The sequence below is a fragment of the Peromyscus leucopus genome, chromosome 11 (genome assembly GCF_004664715.2).
Source record: "Peromyscus leucopus breed LL Stock chromosome 11, UCI_PerLeu_2.1, whole genome shotgun sequence".
Taxonomy (NCBI): domain Eukaryota; kingdom Metazoa; phylum Chordata; class Mammalia; order Rodentia; family Cricetidae; genus Peromyscus; species Peromyscus leucopus.
Genome location: NC_051072.1, coordinates 7,529,765 through 7,555,313, shown reverse-complemented (window position 1 = coordinate 7,555,313; position 25,549 = coordinate 7,529,765). Strand labels below are relative to the sequence as shown.

The window sequence follows — 25,549 nt, the reverse complement described above, 5'->3', positions numbered from 1 at the left end:
CACACACACACACACACACACACACACAAACTACCACCACCACCACCACCACTCTGCAAACTTTAGAGTATGAGTTACTTTAGAGCCAGAGGTAGTGACGTATTCCTCAGTGGTCAAGAGTTTGTGCAGCAAGAGAATTGTGAGTTCGGTGCTGTGACTGAAAGCCTGTCTGAAAAGCAACCCCGCCCCCCAAACAAGCCCCAAATGGACGCTTTGTTTTATGTTTTGCTATTATTCCCCTGTAGTGATTGTTTCAGGCTAAGGTCATGCATGCATATGTGGCAGCATCCACTTAGGATGTGTGCCCGCTTTCTGAGCTGCTTGCTGCAGTTGCTGTGTTTAAGGCAGATTTTAATATAAATCCACAGGAAAGAAGAACAAGTGGCACCGTCACTTCCCGTTTGTTAGGTGACAACAAGCTTCAGATGCTTCACCGTTAAAGTCCTAGCAGGTGGGACTCATGTGTTCCTAATTACACCGGGAAGCTAAAGGCAAAAGCAAAAATACACTTGAAACACAACCCTGTTCACTTATAAAGATGAAATGATACATACCAGTTTATTATTATTTTCACATTTGCTAAAGTTATGAAAGGAAACTCCACGTTAAAATGAAGAATGTGTTCATCACCGTAAACAGCTGTTGACTGTGGGTTCTGTTCTTTGTTAAGTAGATGATTGTGGAACACTGTTTTAAAGGTGTGTTGATTTTTAACCCACACACAGTTCAATGATATATCTGTCAATACTGGAGGTCAAGTTCAGATTTAAAATATTACAGTTGGGTCATTTGGTTATCTGCTGTTGGGGTATGTGTGAAAAAGAAAGAGGGAAGGAGAGAATGTAGAGGGAAATTACAAGGGAGGGCTGATTCACTGTTGAAGAGCACGTACATTCAGACTTAAGGTAAGTTTGGCTTTTAAGAAAACTCAGATTTATTGAATGAACATATTGGGGTGAGCTCCTTTGGGGAAGGCTCTTCAATGAACCCAACATAGCAGCAGCCAGGCCTTTCCTCCACAAACTGAGTAGGTTCTTATGTGTTTCATTGCTTATGAGTCAACCATCAGTTCATGTCTTGTGTATTTCTCAAGCATATAAAAGTGAGAACATGATTAATTGATCTTCTTAACCTAATAGGACCACTGATGAATATTTTGAGCACCTGTACTTCCTCTCAAATACGGATACTTAGGATATTAAGTCACTCTTCATTGAATACTGTGTGCTATGATGGTTTCATGTCTCTCTAAGATCTGCCATTGGTATACAAATTCTAAATCTTGATTAAAATGCTCCATGGCTTACCCACTGATAATAACAGCCAATTTTGTCTAAGAATGTAAGATATACCATTAATAGATAAGAATAGCTTTGTGATTCTAATATGATTATTTTAATGTGTTACTTTCAATTACTGTTTGTACTGTTGATCACATATAGTTTATTTGCTATTTTTACATTCTTCTACAAGAACAAGAGAGAATTTTCCCTTTCTTAAAAACCAAATATGATAAGGGGGAAAAAAGCATGAGATAGAGGAGTCCTCATTGTGTGTTGTCAGAAGGTATTTAATTTCATGTGGGTATGTGATTTCCAGGTACCAAATATTCCTGAGCCATTCACACTCAGTATTATTATCTGGACTAAAACCATATTAAACTTTGAAAATGGTGAATTCATGAAAATAATGGAGTCAAAGACAATTCATTAATCATTATCTGCTTGTCTACTTTTTTATATCCTGGATATAATGGAGAAATTCATTTGGGGGATGATCAGGTTGAAAGGGGTCTGACATTATGAAGAGAAACACTAAAAATGTAATTTTTTTCTTCTCTTTTTAACTCTGCACAGCACCTTTTCCTTACATGCCTCTGTTTTTCTTTTAGTGGCAGAGCATATCTATAACACTGGTTGAGAAAGTTCAGATGATTGCTGTAATCCTAGGATCCCTGTTCTTAATAGCGAGTGTGACTTGGCTCCTCTGGTCAGCCTTCAGCCCCTATGCAGTGTGGCAGAGGAAGGACATCCTTTTTCAAATCTGCTATGGAATGTATGGTTTTATGGATCTAGTGTGCATAGGTAAGACCACGGTGTTAAATATTCACAAACTGTCAGTAATGCATCTCTTTCAGCACCTGCATTTTTACCAGTCATGTCCAATATACACAGAATGTTGCCGTATAAATTATTTTGACTTCTGGTTAATTATTGGGGCTGGAAGAGGAGGTTGCCACAACTTGGCTGCTTCCAGGGTAGTTTGAACGGAAAAAAATAACAGGCCAGTGTTCATTTAATGTGGCATATTTTGCAACCAAAAAGAAGATGGAGTGGTTGAGGAAATTACGTGGGGGTGAGCAATGTTAGGATTGCCATTTGTTTCTAAGGAGCAAGAACAAACCAGTGCCCTTTCCAAAGCTGAGGAAGCATGGCCAATGCCAACAGCAACATTGTGGGTTTGCAGAGATGACTGTGCCCTAAAAATCCTGCTTCATAATTGGGGCTCAGATTCCTCTGGGAGCATAAATGGCCCCTCGGAAAGTTGAGGGCATGGGATAGTTTTCCTTGTTTACTTTTCTCTCATTGTGCTTAATAAATTCAGTGTCTGGGAAGAGGGAAAGTTTCCTACTTTCCATAAATGTAGTTAAATCAGACTTTACAGGAAAGGTTATGTTTATGGTTCACTTGACCAATGGACAAGTGTTGACTCAGGCAACAATGTGTGGTGTGTGGTGTGTCTGGTGTCCTCTCAGGCACTGTGAAGGTGACAGCTGATGGGGTTGGAAGAGCACCTGGAGGAGGGCACCCTGGAGAATTTGCCACTTTGAGTTGGTTTTCAGGCTCCTGGGTTGTAAAAGGGACCAAATGGAAAGGTAGCCGTGATATAAAGCAACGGTTTTCTCCAAATGTGGTCCCCAGACCACTGGCAATAGTAGCCTCTTGTCACCTGATTAGACATGCTGATCACCAGGCCCATCTCAGACCTACTGAATCAGAAACGTGAGAGGTGGTGGTGGCATCTGTGTTGTCCACATTTTCTGCAGTAGTGATGAATACTCAAGCTAGAGAGCCAAAGGCACTTGGGAAAATGCTGTGCATGTGATCAGATGACTTTGTTTCTGATCCCCACCCCTGCTTGAGTTGGTCTGCTTCATCTCTCTATCCTCTGTCTTTCCACCCACAAAATGGAACAATAATTTCTACCATGTCAGTCTAAATAAAGGCAGCATGGAAGAACCCCATTATTAGTAGGCAATGGCATATGGAATATGTAAGCACAAGTCAAAAACACCTGAGTTAATCTCAGTCACTTGAATTAATCTCAGTACTTAGGAGAGTCTAAATTTAACTAGACATTTCTGAAGCCTCGTTGTTTTATGAAAGGAAGTTTATACACATTTAAAATGTAACCATCCTGGCTTTCCTTCCTTTCTTTCTTCCCTTGTCACTAATACAAGACCATCAAGGAAGAAAATGAGGAAATTTCAGGCTCAAAAGAGAAATGAAGGAGGCAGAGTTGTGAAGACAGTAATCTAAGTGCGGGTTTCCTGGGTAATTAGACTGATCGTACATATGAGGACTCCACAGTAAATGTGCTAATACATATGCAAGTACTTGGAAAATCCCAAATCTCTCTTCAAATTTAATCTCTAGGGCATTGCTCTAAACAAAGAGGAGTCACGAAACCCTTCTTCACACTGAATCCCTCAAGCAGCTCAGAGAATGTGTTTACCCTTCCAGTGTCTGTTATAAAATGGGGTATGCTTTTTGGTATCACAAGGGACATGCTTCCTTAGCCTGGAGGAAAGGATTTTGAAAATTTTCACCATAAATAAAGGATAAATTCAGGAGAAGATACATCTATTTACTCCTTATGTGAACATTATATGTACATCAACAGCTTCAGTTTTGTATTTTTGTGAACCAACTAAAATAAATTTAAGAAAGAAAGTTAAATACAACAAACAAACACTATGGATCACTGGGCTCAAAAGTTGGCCTTGGGGGAAGGTCGAGCTGCCTTTCCTTACCTTTTTGTAAAACTAAGAAAGACCAGATGCCTCCTAAGTAGGAAATCACTTCTGTGAGTTTCGCAGTGTGCATGCGTTGCTAAGTTATTACATGTTACTGTCAGCATTTCAATTAAGATAATTAGAACCCTGCTTTCAAGAGCACAGGCATGTGAACTAGTGATCTTGGGGAAATACGTGCTGTATTTGGGCTCCTCTTTTAAAATGTGAATATTCTCTCACTTTACAAAAGTCAAGTTTCTTAGAAACAAAAATAGTTGCCATATTTTCTACAGACATTTTAGAAAGTGAATTTTTATCTGTGTTATAAATATTGAAAACACATTCTGTTGTCTTTTGGCTCGTCAGACCCCACTCTCATCATTCAGTAATCTATTTGCAGAGTTGGAAAACTTTAAATAATTCAGATTGAACATTATTTCATTTGCCAACCTCATTAATCAGTATATTTTAGAACTGTGAAAATGTTATTTTTTTTTTACCCTAAGAAACTGAGACAGTAACATAGTAAAGGATGCCTTAGCCAGCTGAATTATGGCCAGTATTAGCCCCAGCCAACATTACAAATTAATTTAAATGTCTTTTCATTAAAGGTCCACACTAACAACAATTACATAGATTACACCTTAAAACTACTGAGAGAAGACACAGAGTCTGAATAGCAAGGAGATTTATAATTTGGAATTGAGTTTGCTCAGCTCAATTGTTGGACATGTTCTGTGTCAGACGCAGTGCTAGATGCTAGGAACACAAATGAGGTCCGTTGCTTTACTGCCTCCAGGAAGCCCGGGCCTCATGTGGACGTGGAAGTCTTCAGAATCAAAATGATGTCATCCTGTCAAACCCTAATAATTAACCAACAAAATGCTGTGCAGGGGCACTGTGCAGGAGAGCTCATGTGAATGCCTGGTGAGGACCATTTCCAAATACTATACAACCACAGCTTTGCACAGAGGCCAGCACAAACTCACACAGAAATTACCTCTGTAAGGACATCTTACCCAGCAGGCTACCTGTTTGACCTTGAACTGGTGTCTCCCTTGGTATCCATCATTGAGTATAGTTGATTTTAACCTCTGTGGCCAAAGATCGTTAGTTCAAAGCATTTTATCTACCTCCCTTCATTTTTCCTTTAAAAAGTTTTGCCAACTACTGTTGTTCATTTTTGCTTTTTTTTGAGGCCTACTACCCAGCTCTCAAATAAGTCACACACAGAGGCTTATTCTTAATTATGAATGCCTGGCCTTAGCTTGGCTTTTTGCTAGCCAGCTTTTCTTAACTTTAAATTATCCTGTCTATCTTTGGCCTCAGGGCTTTTCTTACTTCTGTAAATCTTACTCTTACTCTGTGGGTTGCTGTGCAGCTGAGTGGCTGGCCCCTGGAGTCCTCCTCCTTCTCTGGCTGCTTCTTCTTTCCCTTTTCCTCCCAGATTTCTCCTATTTCTTCTCTCTGCCTGCCAGCCCTGCCTATTTCTCTCCTGCTTTGCTATTGGCTGTTCAGTTCTTTATTAGACCAATCAGGTGTTTTAGACAGGCACAGTAACGCAGCCTCACAGAGTTAAACAAATGCAAGAGCATGTGTGTTCGAACATGTAGTTGGAATATAATGGGATGTGATGTCATGGGCCGGCAAATGGTCATTCAGTGGTGCAGGGAGTGATCCCTGCTTTGGTACTGCATGGAGGGGAATTTTCAAGGACATTTCATGGAGGAAGTGATAGATAAGCAAGCTAATGGCTGATGCCTGGTGAAAGCAGAAATGCCCCCTTCCTCCCACTGGAGGAAGCTGCACTGTTTCTCCACAGAGAGGGCTTAGAAATAGTTGGAAGGATTTTTACAAGGTTTTCAAATTTGCTTATTTTTAAACTAGAAAGAACAGATTGACAGTTTTGAACGTTCTTTTAAAAAATAATCCAGAAAAATACACAGATGATTATTATAGGGTAAAAATTAAAATGTAGCCATTTTATGAAATGTGTAAGAAATCAAATCATTAAACAGAAATTTAAAGATTTTTAGAGCCTGTTTTCTGGGCCTAGGAATAAACCCAGGGCATTGTGCTTGCTAGGAAAGTCCTCTACAACCGAGATAAATCCCCAACCCCAGAAAATACCCTTAATTGAGGGCATTTGATTACTCATTTCCTGATACATTGAATATTTGTTGATATTTTTATTATTAATTGATTTTTTTACTCCTTAACATTTAGCATCTTGCTTTTTATTAATGTTTTAAATTCTTCCAGAGGTCAAAGTTGAAATATTGAGATCATGGTCTGCCATGTAGAAATTTCCATAGATATGAAAGTGGTCCATAGCTGCACCGTTGAGTACCACAAACATAGTTAGGTTTGATTTTTTAACATGTGAATTGTGGCTAGTGAGAATGAGAAAAATAGATTTTTAAGTTTAATTTTGTTTAAATTAATTTAAGTAGACATATATGTAAGGCTGTTGAACACCATACTGGTCCAGATGACAGAATGACCAATGTATAAGTTGAAATATTGTAAGTATACTACAAACAAGTTTCACCCTGTTGGAACACATGGGCTGCAGTTCTTAACAATAAAGGGACTTAGTTCTGAGAGAGGAGTAAGGTTCAAAGGGGTTCAAAAAGACTAAGGGAAGAGTGTGTGTGAGGGAGAGGGTTGATGCCAAAAGAGAGATCGAGAGCCACAAAGTGGAGACATGCTTGGCAGCTGTCCTTTTCTGGTACCCTTTTCTGAACCTCTAAAAGAGACTTAGGAAGTTTATACATGAACTGAAATTTCAACCTACATTTGTTGTACAGCCTACATTTGTTTCTGACAAGTGAAATAGGAAAAGGTATTTAGGCATCTCTTTTAAACATTTGAGTAGATGCCAGATGATCACTATTCACAGGACAACCTGATTCTCTGAGATATGTAGTCAGAGATAGTGACTTAGGAAGAAGTATAAATTAATATAGGCCCTTGCTGGCTTTTCCAAGGAAGATTTGTGCAGTGAACTAGAGAAGATTAGAAACCCCAGAAAGGAAAAGCCAGCCAGTGTGGGGCGAGGGGGAGGGCATTGTCCAGAGGATTCAGTATTTCACATTGCCCATGGAAATGATGGAAGATCATACACCCATTGATTGTGTGATCCCGAGGCTGTGATGTGAGAGGAATATATTTATTAATGACTAACTTGGGCATTCAAGGAGATGAAAGGACATAGGGTCAGTTTATTAACTTGCACCTAAAATGAAGGTGTTTCCCCAGCCATTCCAGTTTCAGGAGTAGTGAGAATGTAAACATTGTAGAGGCAAGACTAAAGCCATGTTATATCAGTGGGATCCCCACAGCTTCATTTAAAAAGGAAACCCTCTGTCATTACATAGGCATCCCTGATGAGGGACCTTATTTGTGGTAACCGAGGCAAACAATCCTGAAATATCTTCTTGCCAAAAATTACACATCTTTATTTATGTAATATCATAGAGTTAGAAAACACATTTTAAAAAAGTCTAATAAATACCATAAGTTGGTGGCAAAACCACATCTGTGAAGGACAGGTTTTGATCTTTCCTGGGATGTTATGGAGGGCACTAATTATCGTTGTCTTCTTTGAAAAAATGAATTAACATTGTTCTTTTAAAATATTTTTAACTGTGCACAGATATATATTTTATTTGTTCTTATAAAATCTGTAGTTATCAAAAGGCCACCTGGCTCACACCCCTCTTCTTGATGTGATACTTCCTTTGTGGAAATGTGCATTCTCAATGTTTCAATGTATAACCAATCATTTTGTTCTTATAAACACACAGATCCTGAGCATTTCATTCTTATGTTCTAGAAACATGTACAACAAACAGTCCTTTCCACTCAGCAATGTGATCTCAAGACCTTTATTTGTTGGTTATACCATGATTCACTTCACCTTCATCTACTGATGGTGACTTAAGTTATTCAGTGTCACTTGCCAGGGGGGATAATGTTGTATCGGACATCTGTTTTAACTATATCTTCAGACAAGATTCTGAGAGTAGAGAGTCTGAATAGAGCAGTAGGCACGTGTGTCAGATGTAGAAGATGTCTTCAAATAATCCACTATATAGCTCTTACCATCTACAACCCACCAAAGAAACCTTGTTTTCCCGTGCCTTGGCAGCCATGCCTGTCACCACATTCTGATACCACGGGTGGCTTTAGCTATACAGAACAGTATTAGGCTCACTTTCTCCAAATCACTTCTATAATGAAGTCAGTGTGATAATTTTATCTAAGAAAATAATCAAGGCCACCCTGGGTCACACCAGTGGACAGCTTGAGCTTGTGCACAGACACAGAGGAAGTCCCCTGTGCATCCCTTCCATGTTTCCTCTCGGAGATGAAGTTCAGCACGGGTGATGGAGAGTAGTACCAGCTGACTCTCACATGCTCCGGATTCCCCAGGATGCTTAGACACTCTGGGGTCAGCTGCTTCTGCTGTTTGACACTTCACTTCCTGTGTCTGTGTAGAATCCACTTCCTGAAACTAGTTGAGGAAAACAACCCTCCTCTCTCACGTGGCTTGCCAGCTTTAATACTGATTTGTTGTTTTTATTCTCCCCATTAATTTCTGAATAAGGCGCCATATCACAGAGTGGAGGGGCTGTTGACATACTCACATGCACCTTTGTGCACACACTCGGATGTGCCCACCAGGAACCAAAAATCTCTCTCAGGGCTCTTTTGCAGTAATGACTTAGTCTACACCCTGAATGCGATGATCCCATATAAGATAATGACATGAGTTTAATATGACTATTTACACTGTGTTGCTTTTGAATGCTTCCAAGTTTATGGAATTCTAAAAAGCAAACTGAGATATGCTAGAATGTCAGTCAGATCAAAAATATTTTTTTTCTTGCTGTACCAATTACAGTCAACAATGAAACATATGCTTCTTAGACAGGAGACATTTTATCCCAAATAAACCTTTATTCTCCTAGATTTTCAATTGAAACAGTTATATTTAAATTCAAACAATTCCTGTAATTGTGATGGTAGCCCTATTGAAGTGTACTTTTCATAGCTGGATATTTATCTGACTGAAGTTTCTTGGGCACACAAACTTCTCAGAGTTACAGTCACCAATGTATTCACATTTCATTTACTCAGTATCAGAATGATAAATACAATTCAGTGTTTGGTTGACTGGATTAGACATATATTTACATTTTAAAGAGCCAAGATAATACTTTTATCTGGCTTTTAAATTTAGATTAGCATTCATTGTACAGGTGATCTTGTTTCACTTTGTGATTTTTTTCCAGGTAGAAAAGCTAAAAATAGGGGCAGCAAGATGGTTCACTGAGTAAATGTGCTTTGAGATACAGGCTGATGACCTGAGTTGAATGCTCTGACCCTGAGTAAGATGCCAGATGCTGCACTGTGGCAGTGAGTACCAGTAAAGCCAGCACTCCTGTGGGAAATGGGAACAGAGTCAGGAAAATCACCATGTAGCTCATGAGCTAGCTAGCCTTCCATACCCAGTGGCAAAATCAAGAGATACTGTGCCGCAAAACCATTGTGGTTAGGGACTGGGGAGATGGCTCAGTGCTTCCCACTTTTGCAGAGAACCTAGTTGCTTCCTAGTGCACACATAACAGCTCACCACCATTTGCAACTCCAGTTCCGAGGAATCTGAGGTCCTCCTCTGACCTCTGCCGACATGCATGTACTGCAAATACATGCATGCCAGCAATGACATTCGTACACATAAAAAAAATAATCTTTAAAAAAATGTAGGAAGGCCAGGACTGATTCCTGAGAGTTATTCTCTGAGTTCACACAATTGTGGTGGCACGTAAGTGCTCACATACATTATATGCATACATAACACACACACACACACACACACACACACACACACACACACACAGAGAGGAGGAAGGAATGGAAGCACTAAATAACCATGTGGTTTAATATTATGTTGACAGGAAAATTTAAAAGTACATTTTCTAACTCTTGATATTATGTGAACAAAGATGAATAATTCTGGCAGGAAGAATCAGTATTACCATAAATACGTTCCCTTATCAGTGATGCCCACACAATGACAAAACGTTTCCATCTAAAATGGGGCTGTGGATCATCTCCATTGCTTTGACTAAATATGAAGCAATTGGCATAAGAAAACATAATAAAGAAAACAGATATCCTGATATGGAAACATAAAATTCTAATATATCTTAAGCAAAAAGTAAGAAAAGACTAAATTCTTATTTTCTGGTGCCTTTTGGAATGATTAAAAAATTGACAATATTTTAAAGTGTTTTGTGTGAAAAATGGATCTACAGAGAAGACAGAAGGGTTAAAAATAATCACTAGAAGTTGAGACAGGTCATAATTTAGGATACAGCAAGAAAGCCTCTGTGCTACTGATTGTTCATCATGGATAAGATATGTGTGCTTAAAGCAGAGTCCAGGTCATTGTCTAGAGATCAAACATGTTAAAGCTAGGAGATGTCTATGGATACATATAAAATGCATAAGATGAACCCAAATGAGTATTATAAAATTGCCTAGAGAACCTCTGCATGTTTGCCATAATGTTAGCATCCTGTAGGGGGTGCTGTTCTACACTCATGGGGTTGGGATGTGTGAATGGAGGAGGCTCTTTCCTAGACCTGCCTAAAGTGAGGAAGGACCACCAGAGTTTAGCCTATTCTGGCATGGGCTATTTCTTTGTGGGAAGTAGACACCATAGGTACCAGCCATTCTCCCACCCCCTCCCCAGACACAAACAAGCCAGGGTGACCTGAACTGGGCAGACCTTCTACAATCAAAATCATTAGCAATTTCCATCAACAAGATGTAATAAATATGTAGATATTTTTTCTGTAAAAACCATTCAGAATCCAGATGTGATCTTTCATCACACTCCATCCTTCTACCCAGTTATCACCATCACTACCCAGTTTGGAACTTGGTCACTGGAGTTATTCAAGAACTGAACTTTGAAGTCAATGGTTAACATTCAGCAAAAGAGTAGGGTACAGAAGGCTTCCTGAGTTCTGTGTTTGGTACTCTGGGTTTTAGTTAAAGGTGGGTTATAGGAGGAATTGCTGCTTTTGTGTTCTGCTGAGTTTTGTAGGAAGCATGGATGTGTTTAAGGCTGTGTGAATCAAAAGGTATGTGATAAAGGAAGCCCAGCTTAAACACTGTTTGGCATAGTAACCACAAAAGTTGATTAGCTCTATTTCCTTTCTTGAATGTCTGTGTCACTGTAATTTTCGCCTCCAGGAAATTCCTTTATTTTTCTTGATGTTTAATGTGATCAGAGACCCACATCCTTCAGTACTACAATTTGGCTACTTAGAAGACCTTTACTCATCTGCTTTCGTATGGAGGACAGAACGTTCTTCTGTTTTTGGCCAGAACCCCTCTGGGGTTTCTACCTCAAGTCCATCTCAAGTGGAAGATAGGTTGTATGGTTCACTGCACAGTCAGAGCCTTTGCCATGTTTGACCATAACTACTGCAGGAAGCACACTCGGCTAGCTCCCTGGAAATCACTCCTTAGATGTAGTAGAATTTATTTACATGGACATATCATTATTCCTTGACTTCAAAATAGGCTAACATGCTCCAGACCCTAGGAAATGTCAGTGTTTCATTCAGAAAGTGTCTGATACAATCAGTCAGCCCTAAGCACAATCCAAGTCTCCCCTGAACACCAGCCCCAGCCTCAAATGCTGCAGAATGTGACCACAATTTGGGGAAAGAGGCAGAGTGGCTCTGGGCTGTTTGAAATGGATAAAGAAAAACAGACCTTTATACTTCATATGCTTTGAGAAGTAGGTCATTATCCATTTCTCTGGAGGTATAAATTATAGGATTTTCTATGCCTTAATCATAGTGATGTTTACCAATTTTTTAAAAAAGATTATTATCTTGGTTGGCTATTAGTGATACGGTTGCATTTTGAACCCCAGGAATTAAAGCAGAAAGGAACTCATCTTTGATACATGCCTTTCTGAGTTGTGTTGGAATGGTCTCTCGTTACTAATTAACCCCATAGGTCTCCCATGAGGGGTAAAAATAAAGATCCCAAGGAAGCCTTTGTCTTAAATGACCTTGTAAAGACCTAGTTCTTTTGAAGAAATATTAACAAAAATAAACAAACAGCAGACCAAGTGTGCTATTATTATTGATTCCCATTCTCCATAGGAAATGGAGACACTCTCAGCTGAGTCTCTCCACTGAGCGCTGTCTAGCCAGAAGGGTGTCAGTTGCCTGTTGAGACGCATGCCACTTGCATTATGTATTTACATTGTGCGACTTGAGAAAGAAGCAGAAAGTGAGTCAGCACATAGGGCCTACGGCGAGACACAACACATTGCTTGTTTTTGACTTTGAGAGTAATTGGACTCTTTTTTGCATTTTAAATGGCTAAAGACCTCAAAAGAATATTAACTTATAATACATAAAAATTATATCAAACTGAAACTTTCAATGTTCATAACATTGTATTGAGACAAAGCCACATCCATGTATATGTGTGCTGTCAATGAGAAGTTGCAATAGGGACCAGAGGGTTTGCACAGCATGAAAAATTCACTATCTGGGGGCTGGAGAGATGGCTCTGTGGTTAAGCGTACTAGCTGTTTTTCCAGAGGACCTAGGTTCAATTCCCAGCACCCACATGGCAGCTCACAACTGTCTGTAAATCCAGTTCCATACAGACATACAGGCAGGCAAAAACACCAATGAAGATAAAATAAATAATAATAAATAATCAATGATAAAGGCCCACTATCTGGCCCCTTTGCATTTTCTAAACAGGGATGTAGCATGTCTACTGCTTTGTCTATTTGCCATAGGGAGACATTCACAGAAAGAAGATTAAGTACAACCTGGAAAATGCCAGGAGAGAGGTTTCTGAGAACTGGTGAGAGGAAGGATAATCAATTTAGGGTCAGCAAAGCCTGCGTGGAGGAGAAAGTCTTGAGCTAAATTTTGAAGAAGAGCAGAAACTTGGAAAGGTCCCAGGGAAGGGACAACTACTGGGACTGATCAACATACATGTAGTAGTTCATAGTGGGACTGATCAACATACATGTAGTAGTTCATAGTGGGACTGATCAACATACATGTAGTAGTTCATAGTAGGACTAATCAACATACATGTAGTAGTTCATAGCTCTTCCTTCCTTCTTTCTTTTCTTTTTTAAAGATTGGTTTCACTCTGTAGCATTGGCTGGGCTGGAACTTGACATGGAGACCAGGCTGGCCTCTGGACCACAGTTCAAAAGACCTTAAGAAATACTTTTCTGCACATGGTTGAACATCCTGATAGTGAAGAAAATTTGTTGATAATAATAGGTGTAGAGGACAGACAGTCATGTAGGAGAGGGTGACTAAGACAGTGCAATTACCCAAGCAAGTGATTCCGGATTTCTTAGCCCTAGTAGAGAACTACCATAATGAAAAGAAAAGGGATGAATCAGGTGACAGTGATCAATGTGGTAACAGTTGGAAGGAATTGAGGCTGGGGATATAGGGAGAGCCCCTCAGCTGGGACTCACAGAGGCTGATGTTAGTTCCTGAAGGCTGGGACATCAGAAGGGGTTGGAGGAGAGAAAGATCGTGGATTCCTCTTGAAAATTTATTTTTGTTAGAATTTCTGGGGAATCCTAAGAAATGTGGCCATCAAGCAGCTGGAATTAGGAGCCGGCAGCAGAGGATAGAGGATGGAGCTAGAGATTTATATGTGATCTCTGAGACAAGTGTCTACAAGGGACATGATTTGGGCAAGATCAGCTGAAGTTTGAGGAACACAGCGAGAGAGAATGGGCAGAGGAGCATGGCCAGAGTAGGAAAGGTCAGGTGAAGGGGAGAAGAGGACCAGGCGGTGGCCCACTCAGAAATCATTCCCGGTAAGGAGAACAAAGCAGACTTGGCAGTATGGGGGTGGGGCACGGAGAAGAGAAACACCACAGCAGCAGGAAGATGGGCACAAGAGGACTGGAAACGGAAGGTCGCAAGTCGTGCCCGACAGAGGACACGGTTAAAAATGGTAGCATCTAGAGGGGGTGTGCACCTCAGAAAGATGGTGCTTACTGGATCATGCATTTTAATGGCAGAGTTAGACAGAGACAACTGAGGAGGAGAGATTTTTTTTTTTTTGTTTCAAGTCAGAAGAGAGAGTGAAGATCCAGAGACAGAATGGAACAGCCTGAAATCTCTAGACATGCAGAGAGCTGAGCCCAGCTCCCAGTGGGCAAGGTGGCCATGCGCAGGAACAACTGACCCACTCCCCTGAGAGAATGCCGCCAAGTTAGCCTCTATTTCTCTGTAAGATGGGTGGAGTGGGCATCTTCTCAGAGAAGGCACACAATGGGAAGAAGAGTCTCAGGAGAATAATAAACATTGTGGCTGGCTGCTGAGTGCATCCAGGGATGAGCCTTGTCCCAGAGATATGAAGAACCACTAAGTATGATTCAGCAGTCTTCCAAAGCCATAGTTTACTAACCTTGCAAGATACAGCTAGACAGTACATTTTATCCCAGGAAATAGGATCAGGTTCAGAGAGGTGAAGTGCTGTATCTGGGATTAGACGGGATTTTGTGATACAGAGATTTTAGGACACAGAACAGCTGTACAGCTGACATAATGAGGTGAGAGAATAGCCTCAGGATGGGCTGAGCTATTTTTTGGCTTCTAGGGAAGAAAAAACATTGCAAGCAAGCAGTGAAATTGTCAAACAAAACAAAACTGAAAATGCCTCCAGAGTCGGAAGGTGGGCAACAAGGTGAAGAAAGTGGGTAGGATATAGAACTTGGAAGTGGGGTCAGAGCTTGGAGATGATATTGCTTCCAGAAGGCAATGCCCAGGATGGAATTTTGCATATTAGTCTATAGCATCTGCACTTCCACAGGTCCTGCAGTCATAGGAAACAGACCTGTGGCGATTGTAGACATTTGGGGATGGGTATAAGTACGCATCTCTTGTAATTATGCACTGTATGTGAGTCTAAGAGAGGCATTCTGTAACTGGAGTGCTTTCTAGAATAGGTTTTATGTGCCTGGAAAACAAGTGAGACATGGCAACAGCAGCTCCAATCTTAGAGAGACCCAGGTATGTTCTATGGCATTGTGAGATGACAAAGTCATGAAAGACAAATCAGCTTGGAAAGAGAAAGAAGAAATTATATCACTTGACAGGGAGGCCAAACTCTTGCAAGAAGACCAGGAAACGTCAGCTCTCTAAGCCCCCTAAACGCAGAGACTGTCCTTTCTATGGGATACCTAGACCTTTGGGCATTTCCTGGCTTTGTACTATTTTGAGATACATTTCTCACTCAAGGGAACATGACCATTCTTTCAGATTATGGCTGGGATCCTGGAGGCTGAAGGGAGAGAGACACTTGCTTTGAGTCATCAAAGGGGCGTGGCATAGCAGTGGAAACTTTGTGTGTTTCCACAACGACTTCCAAATAAATGGACAAGAATTTTTACAAATGTATCCTAGCTGATTTCTGAATTCGAGTTACTAGGACCCATGTACCAGTCTAAGGTCTTCATGCTAGTGTTCATGTGTGACCTTCACAGAAAACCGTGAGGTGGGACACTGTTATTCTCATCTTAGGGGTGAGAAATCTGAGTAGAGACAGCAGCGAACCCATGATCATGGCCACACAGATTGGAAATGAGATCTAAGACTGGAATTCTTATTTATTACTCCAGAGATTCTGTAGAAAGACTGAGAATATTTATGTAGCAGTTAATTAAACTATCTGACTAAAATACTCTCCTTCAATGATAAACTGGAATAATTTATAAAACTTAATGTCTATGTAACAATGGAAGCTATGTAAAATACGAAGATATGGTGTAAGGAGTAAGTTTTAAGATTGGGGGAGCTGATTTTATTTTTTCTTAAAATCCCAAGGAGATTATAAATAAGCAAGTGAATATATATATATTCACTTGCTTATTTATAATTAACCAAATAAAAAGTATAGAAGTGTTAGTAAAGAGAGCATACAACATGATAACCTATACTTTAAGCCATCTCTTTGTTTCCATTGCATTTCTTACTAAAAGTTACCTATATGAAGAATCCCATCTGGCCTGGAAAGAAGGCTCAGTGGGTAAAGGTGTCTGTAGTGTCAGCCCGCTGGACTGCTTCATATCTGGAACTCACAAAAGGTGGAAGAAAAGAGCAAACTCTACAAAATCGTCCTCTAATCTCTGTACATGTGCCATGCCACCCACATACACATCCATCTTTCACAAATATGCACACACACACACACACACACACACACACACACACTCACTCCTACCTCATCCTGAAGTTTCTTATTTATCTAGGTTACAGAAAGAATATTAACAAAACCAAAGTTTGAGAATTTTGATTTCTAATTAAAAATTCCATTATGTAATCAAATAAAATATCTTGCTTGTGTCATGAAATAAAAGAATTAGACATTATAATAATGTTTAGCTGGCCCCACACATTTGCAAAATTTTCCCATCTCCTTTATGTCCTAAGGGAAATACTAAAAAAAAGCCAATAGAAGTGAAGAAACCTATTATGATTCATAAAGATAAACTTTTAACTACTCAATTATATCTTTCAGTTTAGGTGTTTTAACATATTCTCACCCCTCAAAGCTGACTAAGCAACACATGTATCATCTAGGTTTTGAAGGTTTATTAATCCTGTTTTGTGAGTTTTCAGTTGGAATTTATTAGTTGGAGAAGAAATGGAACTTGGTGTGTTTGTTGGCTTTTCACTAGGAAAAGGCCTCATCTCAGCTTTGGGTATTACCAATGGATTTTTTTTTTTTTTTTTTTTTTTTTGGTTTTTCAAGACAGGGTTTCTCTGTGTAGCTTTGCGCCTTTCCTGGAACTCACTTGGTAGCCCAGGCTGGCCTCCAACTCACAGAGATCTGCCTGCCTCTGCCTCCCGAGTGCTGGGATTAAAGGCGTGTGCCACCACTGCCCGGCTACCAATGGATTTTTATATCATCAACTTCTTGGTCAGTACAATAACCCCTTGTCATTGACCATTCATTCAGTGGTCAGGAATGCCTGGCTTTGGCTCCTGAGGTCTGAAGTTCTACAGTACAAGCATTGGGGACCAGGTGTCTGGACTCAGATTTAGCCCTCAGGCCCCTGAATGTCATATCACATTTCTAGATCTCAGAATCTTTATCCCCTCCCCAACAAATTAAAAAGCTGGATTGCACCACACCAGTGCTCTGTAACTCTGAAGTTCAGTGACTATGGCATCCACCAGGCTGTCTTCAGTTTTTGCCCCCATGATATAGGTTATTTCCCCCTTGTTACCAGATATTTCATTATCACTTGAACTGATGAATAGCACTGATGTTTCTTTCAAGTGATTAATCTGTACTCCTAATTATACATCATGGTTACCTTTATTATCTACAAAAATTCTAGGCCTATCTCTTTATTTCACTGAAAAAAAGTCTTAGCCCAGATTCTTTCCAATGATTATTGGCTAAAATTGTCAGAAGACAAAAGTATTCTTCTGCTGCAGATTACTATGATCTCCTCTTATTTGCTATACCATGGATTTATAACCTGCAGCATTTTATTATAGCTTTGGAGAAATGCTCTATGACTATACCAGTGACAGGTTTGTGCTCGAAAGTTAGTAACTGAATGGTCAAGACAGTAATCAAAACAAAAAATATAACTGATTGATGAATTGACAGACAGCAAATTTGAGATGAAGAGATGGCTTACTTTTCATTCTCTGTCTTTTTTTTCTGGTAACAACAGAGAGGAATCCACACTCTTCATTAGGCTTTAGTCCTGGCTCAGTCATTTTGTAAGCACCTGGGCTCGTAATTGTTTGATTCAGCCAAGTATTTGGTGGCCAGGCTGTCAAGAGAGTGGAGGAGGAGGATCCAGTTTCCTGGGCTGAAAACAAATTCCCTGTAACTCTTTTGCCACTAATGATCCCTCTATTCATCCCGCTTTCCCCTGAAGGCAAAGTTACTGTCATAAAATATGATGAATGACCCCTTATGCGTTTTTCAAATCTAGTTTTGAATCATATGTTTGAATTCATCTACCAGGGTTTAAAAATATTACTTGAATGTTTCAAAGAGCTATAATTGAGATTTTTTTTTTAATCCTGCTTAAATAGTGCTAACACAACTAGGTACAGTCAGTGCTAGATTCATGCATTCCATAGAGCCCACTGATGCCTTTCCCTGGAATTCAGCAAGTTGTCTTCTTCTTTCCCTAGAATCCAGCAAGGATTGATTAAGCTTTTATCCTATGTCAGGGAACAGGGTAGAAACAACATCTTCTTAAAGGAAAAAGGAAGTGGGAACACAGCAGACTAGGAACAGTGTTTATAGAAGGTACTGCTGGACAAGAGGCAAGCAACACAGTACAGATCTGTCCCATGGGAGTGGGAGATGATCAGGAGGGAGGAGGACCTGACAGATCTTGTCTACTCAGGAAACAGGAAAGAAAGTGGTCCTAGTACATCAACATGAGGGGGCATTTCTCTTTTAGGTTTTCAGTCCATGTTTGCCAAGTAGACAAAGCAGGCAATGGTCATTTATTGAAACAGCGATGGGCAGACAAGGACAAATAGAACATAAGTCAATACTTTCTGGGAAAGGATCTGTTTCACTCAGTTCAGCAAGTGAAAGCTGACTTCTGTATCAAGATGGACTTCACAGTCTGGTGTGACCATCCTTGGAGATCCAGTCTGAACAAGCTCCTCCCATCCACCTAATGAATGTAGAAGTCACAGACCACAGAGACAGTGTCATGGAACAGACATGAAATTTATGTTGTTGACCCAGGGAAATTCCATCAAGTCTTAGGATCTCCAATAGTGCAATGTTCACTTCTTAATGTATACAGTTATCTACATTAAGGGCATGCTGGCTTTTGAACATCAGTGCCTAGAATTTAGCCAGTATCTATACCAAGGCCTTTTTTTCTGTGTCATAGTGGAATTTATTGTACTTACCAGGTTTCTCCGACACACAGGGGTAATGATGAATCTGTGCTTGTTTTTGGTTATTAGAATGAGCACACCACTCTCAGATTGGCTCTAGCCAATTCTGAGACAAGCAAAGGTCTATACCATTCATATTATGCAATAGAAAAATCAACACAACTTTTATAGATAAAAGTGTGTTTTCTTTTCTTTTTATTGAAAATAGATTCTTTTTCTCCTACAACACTATATCCTGACCACAGTTTCCCCTCCCCATCTGTCTTTCCAGCTCCCGCCAGCCTTTCCAGCTCCCGCCAGCCTTTCCTCTCCCACAGATCCACTCCTCCTCCATCCCCCTTCAGAAAAGAGCAGGCCTCCAAGAGACAGCAGCCAAACTACAACCAGACAAGGCAAAAGCCCCTCTCACTGAGGCTGGGCAAGGCAAGCAGATAGGAGGAAGAGTCCCAAGATCAGGCAAACCAGTCAAAAGCACATTCGAGTTCCCTCTGTTCAGATCTGTACCTCATTTTGAAATTGAATTTTTTTTGACAATTTAGTTTCTTGAGCTCTTTATATATCTTGGATATTAGTCCTCTATTTGATGTGTAGTTGGCAGAAATCTTTTCCCATTCTGAAAGCTGCCACTCTGTCTAATTGATGGTTTCCTTTGCCTTACAGAATCTTTTCAGTTTCATGAGGTTCCATTTATTTATTTTTATTTTTTTATTTAAAACATTTTTGAATAAATTTATTTATTTATTATCTTGGCTGCAGTTTCCCCTCCCTCCTCTCCTCCCAATCCTTCTCCCCCACCCCCCCTCTGTTCCAACCCCCAATCCACTCCTCCTCCATTTCTGTTCAAGACAGGGCAGGTCTCCTATGAGCATCAACAAAACATGGCATATCAAGTTGCAGTAAGACTAAGCACCTCCCCATGTATTAAGACTGGGCAAAGTGACCCAGTATGAAGAGTAGGTCCCCAAAAGCCTGTAAAAGAGTCAGAGACAGCCACTGTTCCCACTGTTAGGAGTACCACAAGAGGATTTCTTTATATCATTTATTTGTGTATGAAAATCGCAAAACACCCATTTATGATTAGCACATTGTGGCTTACAGAGGTCTCATCTGACATCAGTTTATGGTGACTGTTTTGTTATGGTGTGTGTATTGTCTCTCTTCACCTTGCTTTTTAAAAAATAAATTTATCTATTTTTCCTCCTTCCTCTCCTCCCAGTCCTACCCCTTCTGTTCCCATCCAAATACATTTTTATGTGTTTTTAGCCTTCATGTATAGTGCAGTTCAATAACAGAAATCTCTTAGCATATGGAGAAATAACTATGACTAACAGTTATTTCTTCAAGACGTTTGTGAACCATAGCCAACGAAAGATGCCTTTTCAGTAATGGCTTCTACACTCACATCTAAGTTTCTCTAAGCATTGGAAATGCAGCTTGGGTACCAGTTAGGAAACAGTGCCAAGCGAGTGAACGTACTTCATGGCGTTTTACATTTTCTTTCTTATCATCATTGAGGGTGGCTCATGAGGACGCACGCATACACTACAGAGCACTTGTGAGGCTAAAGGACAACTCCGTGACATTGGATCCCCGTCCACCTTTAAGTGGGCTTTGGGGATTGAACTCAGATAGTCTGCTTCCTGCCATAAGCAGTTTACCCACTAAGCGACCACTCCAGTCATTAATGGAATTTTAGCAAAGTTTATCACCACCATGGAAGTTGTGGATCTTCTGAAGCAACAACACTGTTTTTTTTTTTTTTTTTTTTTTTCATCAATATCTGCCAAAAAACAAAGGCATCAAAAGTAGGCCAACTAGTGGTATGGGCTCCATCCAAACTGCTCCAAGAAGGACAAGAGAACTGTGTCTTCTGAGAACTTTCAAGGAATTCTCTCTGGACACCATTCAGAATGTACTCCAGGGGACGGGAGGACCTGTTTCCTCACATTGGGGTAATTTTTATATTTGAAGAAGTGATCTTAGAATATATTCCTAGAAAGTGAGTTTGTTCTCTAGTAAATGATCCAGACTTCTGGCCTTTCCAAGAAAGTTAATGGAAAAAGAATAAAAATGCCAAAAAAAATGAGTGGTTTTCTGTGCTAAAGCCATCTTGCAAACCTCATCGATAGTACATTCACTCCAAATGAGCCTACCTTGGACTGTAATTGTTTTTTGATTAGTGTGAACGAGCTCTCACATCACATAGGTTCATTATTGATTTTGTAATTAATAGTAATGTCTTATATTTGTATAGTCACTATCTCAGAGGAAATCCCAATTCTTTAGTATAGAGGAATTACAATTTATCTTCAAACTCTCCTGCTCAAAGCAAAAAAAAAAAAAAAAAAAAAAAAAGGGTGTTTCAGTTGAATTTTAAGGAAGAAAGAAAAAGTCAGAAAGGCGAATTCACTGACTGATGAATTCCGGAAGCTAATAATAGATGTAGCAATTAAAACCTAGTCATCTTGACTTGTAATTCTGGCTGTTTCCTGTAAACAACTGGTTGGCTGAGTCAACTCCCGTCATTCCTTTAGGAAAAAGAGCTTCAGCAATGATTTTTTTTTTTTTTTTTTGGTGAGTCTCACAATGGACAGAGCATATTTCCCCCGCTATTTTGTGACTTAGAAAACTTGGCCTCAAAGACATGTTACTTACCAGGTCACACACATTTTTAATGGGCCTGTAAATGTCTCTGCATGCTGTTAAGTCACATATACAAGAAACTTTTCCTGCGCCGAGGGGGCAGCGTGAATAGACAAAATTCTGATTTCTTTTTTCAAGGACTAGACATGTTCATCACCTGCTTGGCATTGTTTTCGCTGATGGATGTATGGAAGGGAGGGAGAGAGGAAGGAAGAAAAGAGTGAAGAGTGGAAGGGAAGAAAGAAGGGAGGGAGGGAAGGAAGGGCAGTATCCTCAAGCATCCCCCCAGCCCTCCCTCACGGAGCCTCTGCTAAGTTAGTACCCTTTCAGTCACTCACTCTTTCAACCTTCAAGTCGCTGGGCTGATTTGTGCCTTTTCCTGTCACCACAGCCTCGCCATTTTTCCCTCAGTGAAGACTCCTTTTTCCTTCTATGGTCAAATTATGACTTCTCTTCAAGGTTAGGGTAGTGACCTCTTTGCTCCCCTAAAGGTTTCAATCAGTGTTAGATTACTAATAAATTATCTGTTATCTGGGAAATTTGAATTACTCAGGTGTAAAAACTATTCAGACTGATAGTTGAATATCTGAGTCCCGATTTCTCTATTTGAAATATAATTCAAAAAAAACATTTGTAAGCCTTCCACTAATCTCATTTATCCCTTCACTCCCTACTACGGCACATTTAATAGTATCTTCACATTTTAAAAAATTGATCACATATATGTACTAAGAAAAAATATACAGTATTTTTCACTTCAATCATGCCTGTAAGAAACTTCCATTTCTTCCTACTTTATTATGCTTTCAAGACATCCATGGTTATGCCATCTACCGCTTTAAGAGTGGGGAAATGGTACTGACCTTAGTATCTACCTCTTGGGTTGTCTATGTGTACTCAGGGCCAGGATGTTGGAAGGGATTTACATTAACGACAGCTAAATTCCCCACATGTTAATGAGCTATCTCTAAAGAATGAGCACCTCTACCTAGCATGGAGTAGTTTGCCTGGAGTTACCCTATTCCTCAGAATTCTGTGTTCTCTGATAATGAGGAGTGACAGAGATGAATCTATTTTTTTTTAAATTCCTTACCTATACACAAGATAATGCTTCCAACTTTGAATTACCAATAGTCATTTTCTTTCCTTGAATTTTAGGCCTCATTGTCCATGAAGGAGCTGCAGTTTACAGAGTATTTAAGCGATGGCGAGCTGTTAATTTGCACTGGGATGTATTAAATTACGACAAAGCCACAGACATTGAAGAAAGCAGCCGAGGAGAGTCTTCGACGAGTAGGACTTTGTGGTTACCATTGTCAGCTCTGAGGAACAGGAACTTGGTCCACCCAACGCAGCTAACCTCACCACGGTTTCAGTGTGGCTATGTGCTATTACATCTATTCAATCGGATGAGGGCCCATGAAGATGTGTCAGAAGATAATGGCTCCGGGGAGGTTGTAATGAGAGTGACGTCAGTGTGACAGATATGCACAGCACCAGAGAGTGGAACCCTGCACATTTTGGAATGTAATTGCAATGAATGGCAAATCCATAGCACTTCTAACCGTACATCCATGAACTTTTTAAAATCTGTGCTTTTTATATGAACATTTGAATTGCAAATACATTTTTCTGAAAAAAAAAGAGGCTCCTTGTTTGCTTTGTGACTTGTCACATCTTTTTAAAATTGTCATACACATCATTTAACTGTACGTGGTTAAAAGAATAATGAAAATAATCATTAAGACCTAGGTATTTTTTCTTGCTTATCTTAAATACATGTGCATCAAACTTTTTGCCACATGTATAATAATTCAGGCACAGTACAAATGGGTCAGTTCAGAATGCTGCAGGCAGGTTCCCGAGTGCTAGTCTCAGGCACAGACTCCAGCTACTCCATGTAGCTCCTTGGAGCATCACCCCACACCTTGTCTGGGTTGCCAGACTTGTAGCAACAAACATCTGTCTCCAGGATTGTGAATTCTAGGGATTATGGCTTGTTTTTGGTCTTCTGAATCAGCACAGGGAATGTCAAAGCAGGCAGGAGGGCACCGATTAAGATGGTAACTTTCTAGTTATATTAAACAGATAAAGTCATCCCCAGCACATGCAGCACTTGAAAGCTCAGCTCACCGAAATACTTTAGGTGCCGTAATCAGAGAGCCTCGCAAAAACAGTCCCTTCACATCAGCATAGCCTAATAGACTATCATAATTAATTTGGTAAATAATTAGTGTCTTAAATTATCATTCTCAGATTTTCTTCTTATAAAAAACTTATACACCTGCTTAACCACCTAAACACCAACCCCACTCCTTGGCTTAATGGAGTTCTGAGGAATATTTCCTCCTACCAACAGTGAAGATTTTTCTGTTCCTCTGGATAGACTAGAAATTTTTTCCCTTTTTGAAAAGAAGAAAAAAATTTAAGCCTTTGACTTCCTTGAAACAGGGTTTTAACTAGTGGTACTTGGTAATTATCTATAATTCATCCTTGTAATGAAATGATTGACACATATACAAGGCAATAACTAAATGTACAAGGAGGTAGGCAGTCATGCTTAGGAACGTGAGTTAAACCTGCTGATAATTTGAAGTTCATAGTCAGATCTAAAAGCTTATGAAACAAAATGTTCTCTATTCTACTTTCTAAAAATAATGTTGGAGTTATTAACATTATTGTTTTGTCTTTATAAGTATGACTATAATTACTCCATAGAAAATACTCTTTATTTTGGAAATAATATTTTTCCAGTTATAATTCTGTGTCACAAACAATGAAAAGGTTACAATTTATAGAAATATGAAAAATGAATCACAAAGCCACGCAGGGGAGAGAATCCTACCATTACTTAGGGACAGATTTAGGAAGTGAGGGTATCAGGAATTCTATTCCAGTTTGTTTGTTTGTTTTAGTGCCATAGTTCTGAGAGAGGCTCCTGGATTGTTTAACAACACAGCACTTAATGGGGAACAATTTTGGTTACTGTTGGCATCCCAGCATAGAGCATTGTATTGATAATACTGCATGAATCTATCTTCAGCATATTTTAGACTGCTCCAACATACAGCAAGCTTGCCCTTTGAGGCAGTGTATACCGTGAATTTGCATCACACCCTTAGAACAAAAGGAAAACTCTCTGAAACACCTTTGTGGAACACAGGAGGGAAGAGATACATCAGGGTGAGGGTGCCCAGAGATATGGCAGCCTGATTGTGTCCTGCCGTGTATCATTGTCTACATTGTTTTTAACCATCTTCTCTGCTCACTCCCTGTCCCCACCTACCGTGTGTGTCTCTGTCCTTGTCTCTGTCTCTCTGTCTCTGTGTGTGTGTGTGTGTGTGTGTGTGTGTGTGATAGAGACAGAGACACAGAGACAGAGAGAGATACAGAGAGATAGAGACAGAGAGACAGAGCATGCCTAAATCAATGTTGTAATAAGAAAATTATGGGGTTGGGGATTTAGCTCAGTAGTAGAGTGCTTGCCTAGCAAGCGCAAGGCCCTGGGTTCGGTCCTCAGCTCTGGAGAAAAAAAGAAAGAAAATTATCAGAATTTCCACATAATATATGTACTACCCATTATATAATTTCATAGAAATAGTGGTGTGTGTGTGTAGAGAGAGAGAGAGAGAGACAGAAAGACAGAGACAGAGAAAGAGAGATATGAACTCACTGTTTTAAAGTAAATAAAATTCTTAAAATTCTTAATATCTTCATACACAAACTATTATGACAGAAACAGCTTTTAAATTTCAATACTATAATTTAAATTGAATCTTTGATGCCAAAAATATTTATAATTAGGAAACGAATTAGAAATATCTTAAATTATTATTTTCAAAATCACTTCCAAAATGATAAAAACTCAGAGCCTATGAGCAAGCAGTCGCTTCTGAATTACTAA

At 39.7% G+C, this 25,549-nt stretch overlaps 1 protein-coding gene across 2 annotated transcripts in view; it reads left to right on the top strand.

Moving 5' to 3' along the window:
- Nucleotides 1-23,289, top strand: part of Marchf11 (membrane associated ring-CH-type finger 11) — a 106,315-nt gene extending 83,026 nt beyond the window's left edge. Inside the window, exons 3-4 of one of the 2 annotated variants that reach the window (XM_028868171.2) lie at nucleotides 1,892-2,084; nucleotides 22,804-23,289. In XM_028868171.2, the coding sequence (XP_028724004.1) occupies nucleotides 1,892-2,084; nucleotides 22,804-23,126 (516 nt within the window). In that variant the 3' untranslated portion in view covers nucleotides 23,127-23,289. The remainder of the gene's footprint in view (nucleotides 1-1,891; nucleotides 2,085-22,803) is intronic. The other variant, XM_028868172.2, reaches the window with a different exon arrangement.
- Nucleotides 23,290-25,549: the final 2,260 nt, after the last annotated feature.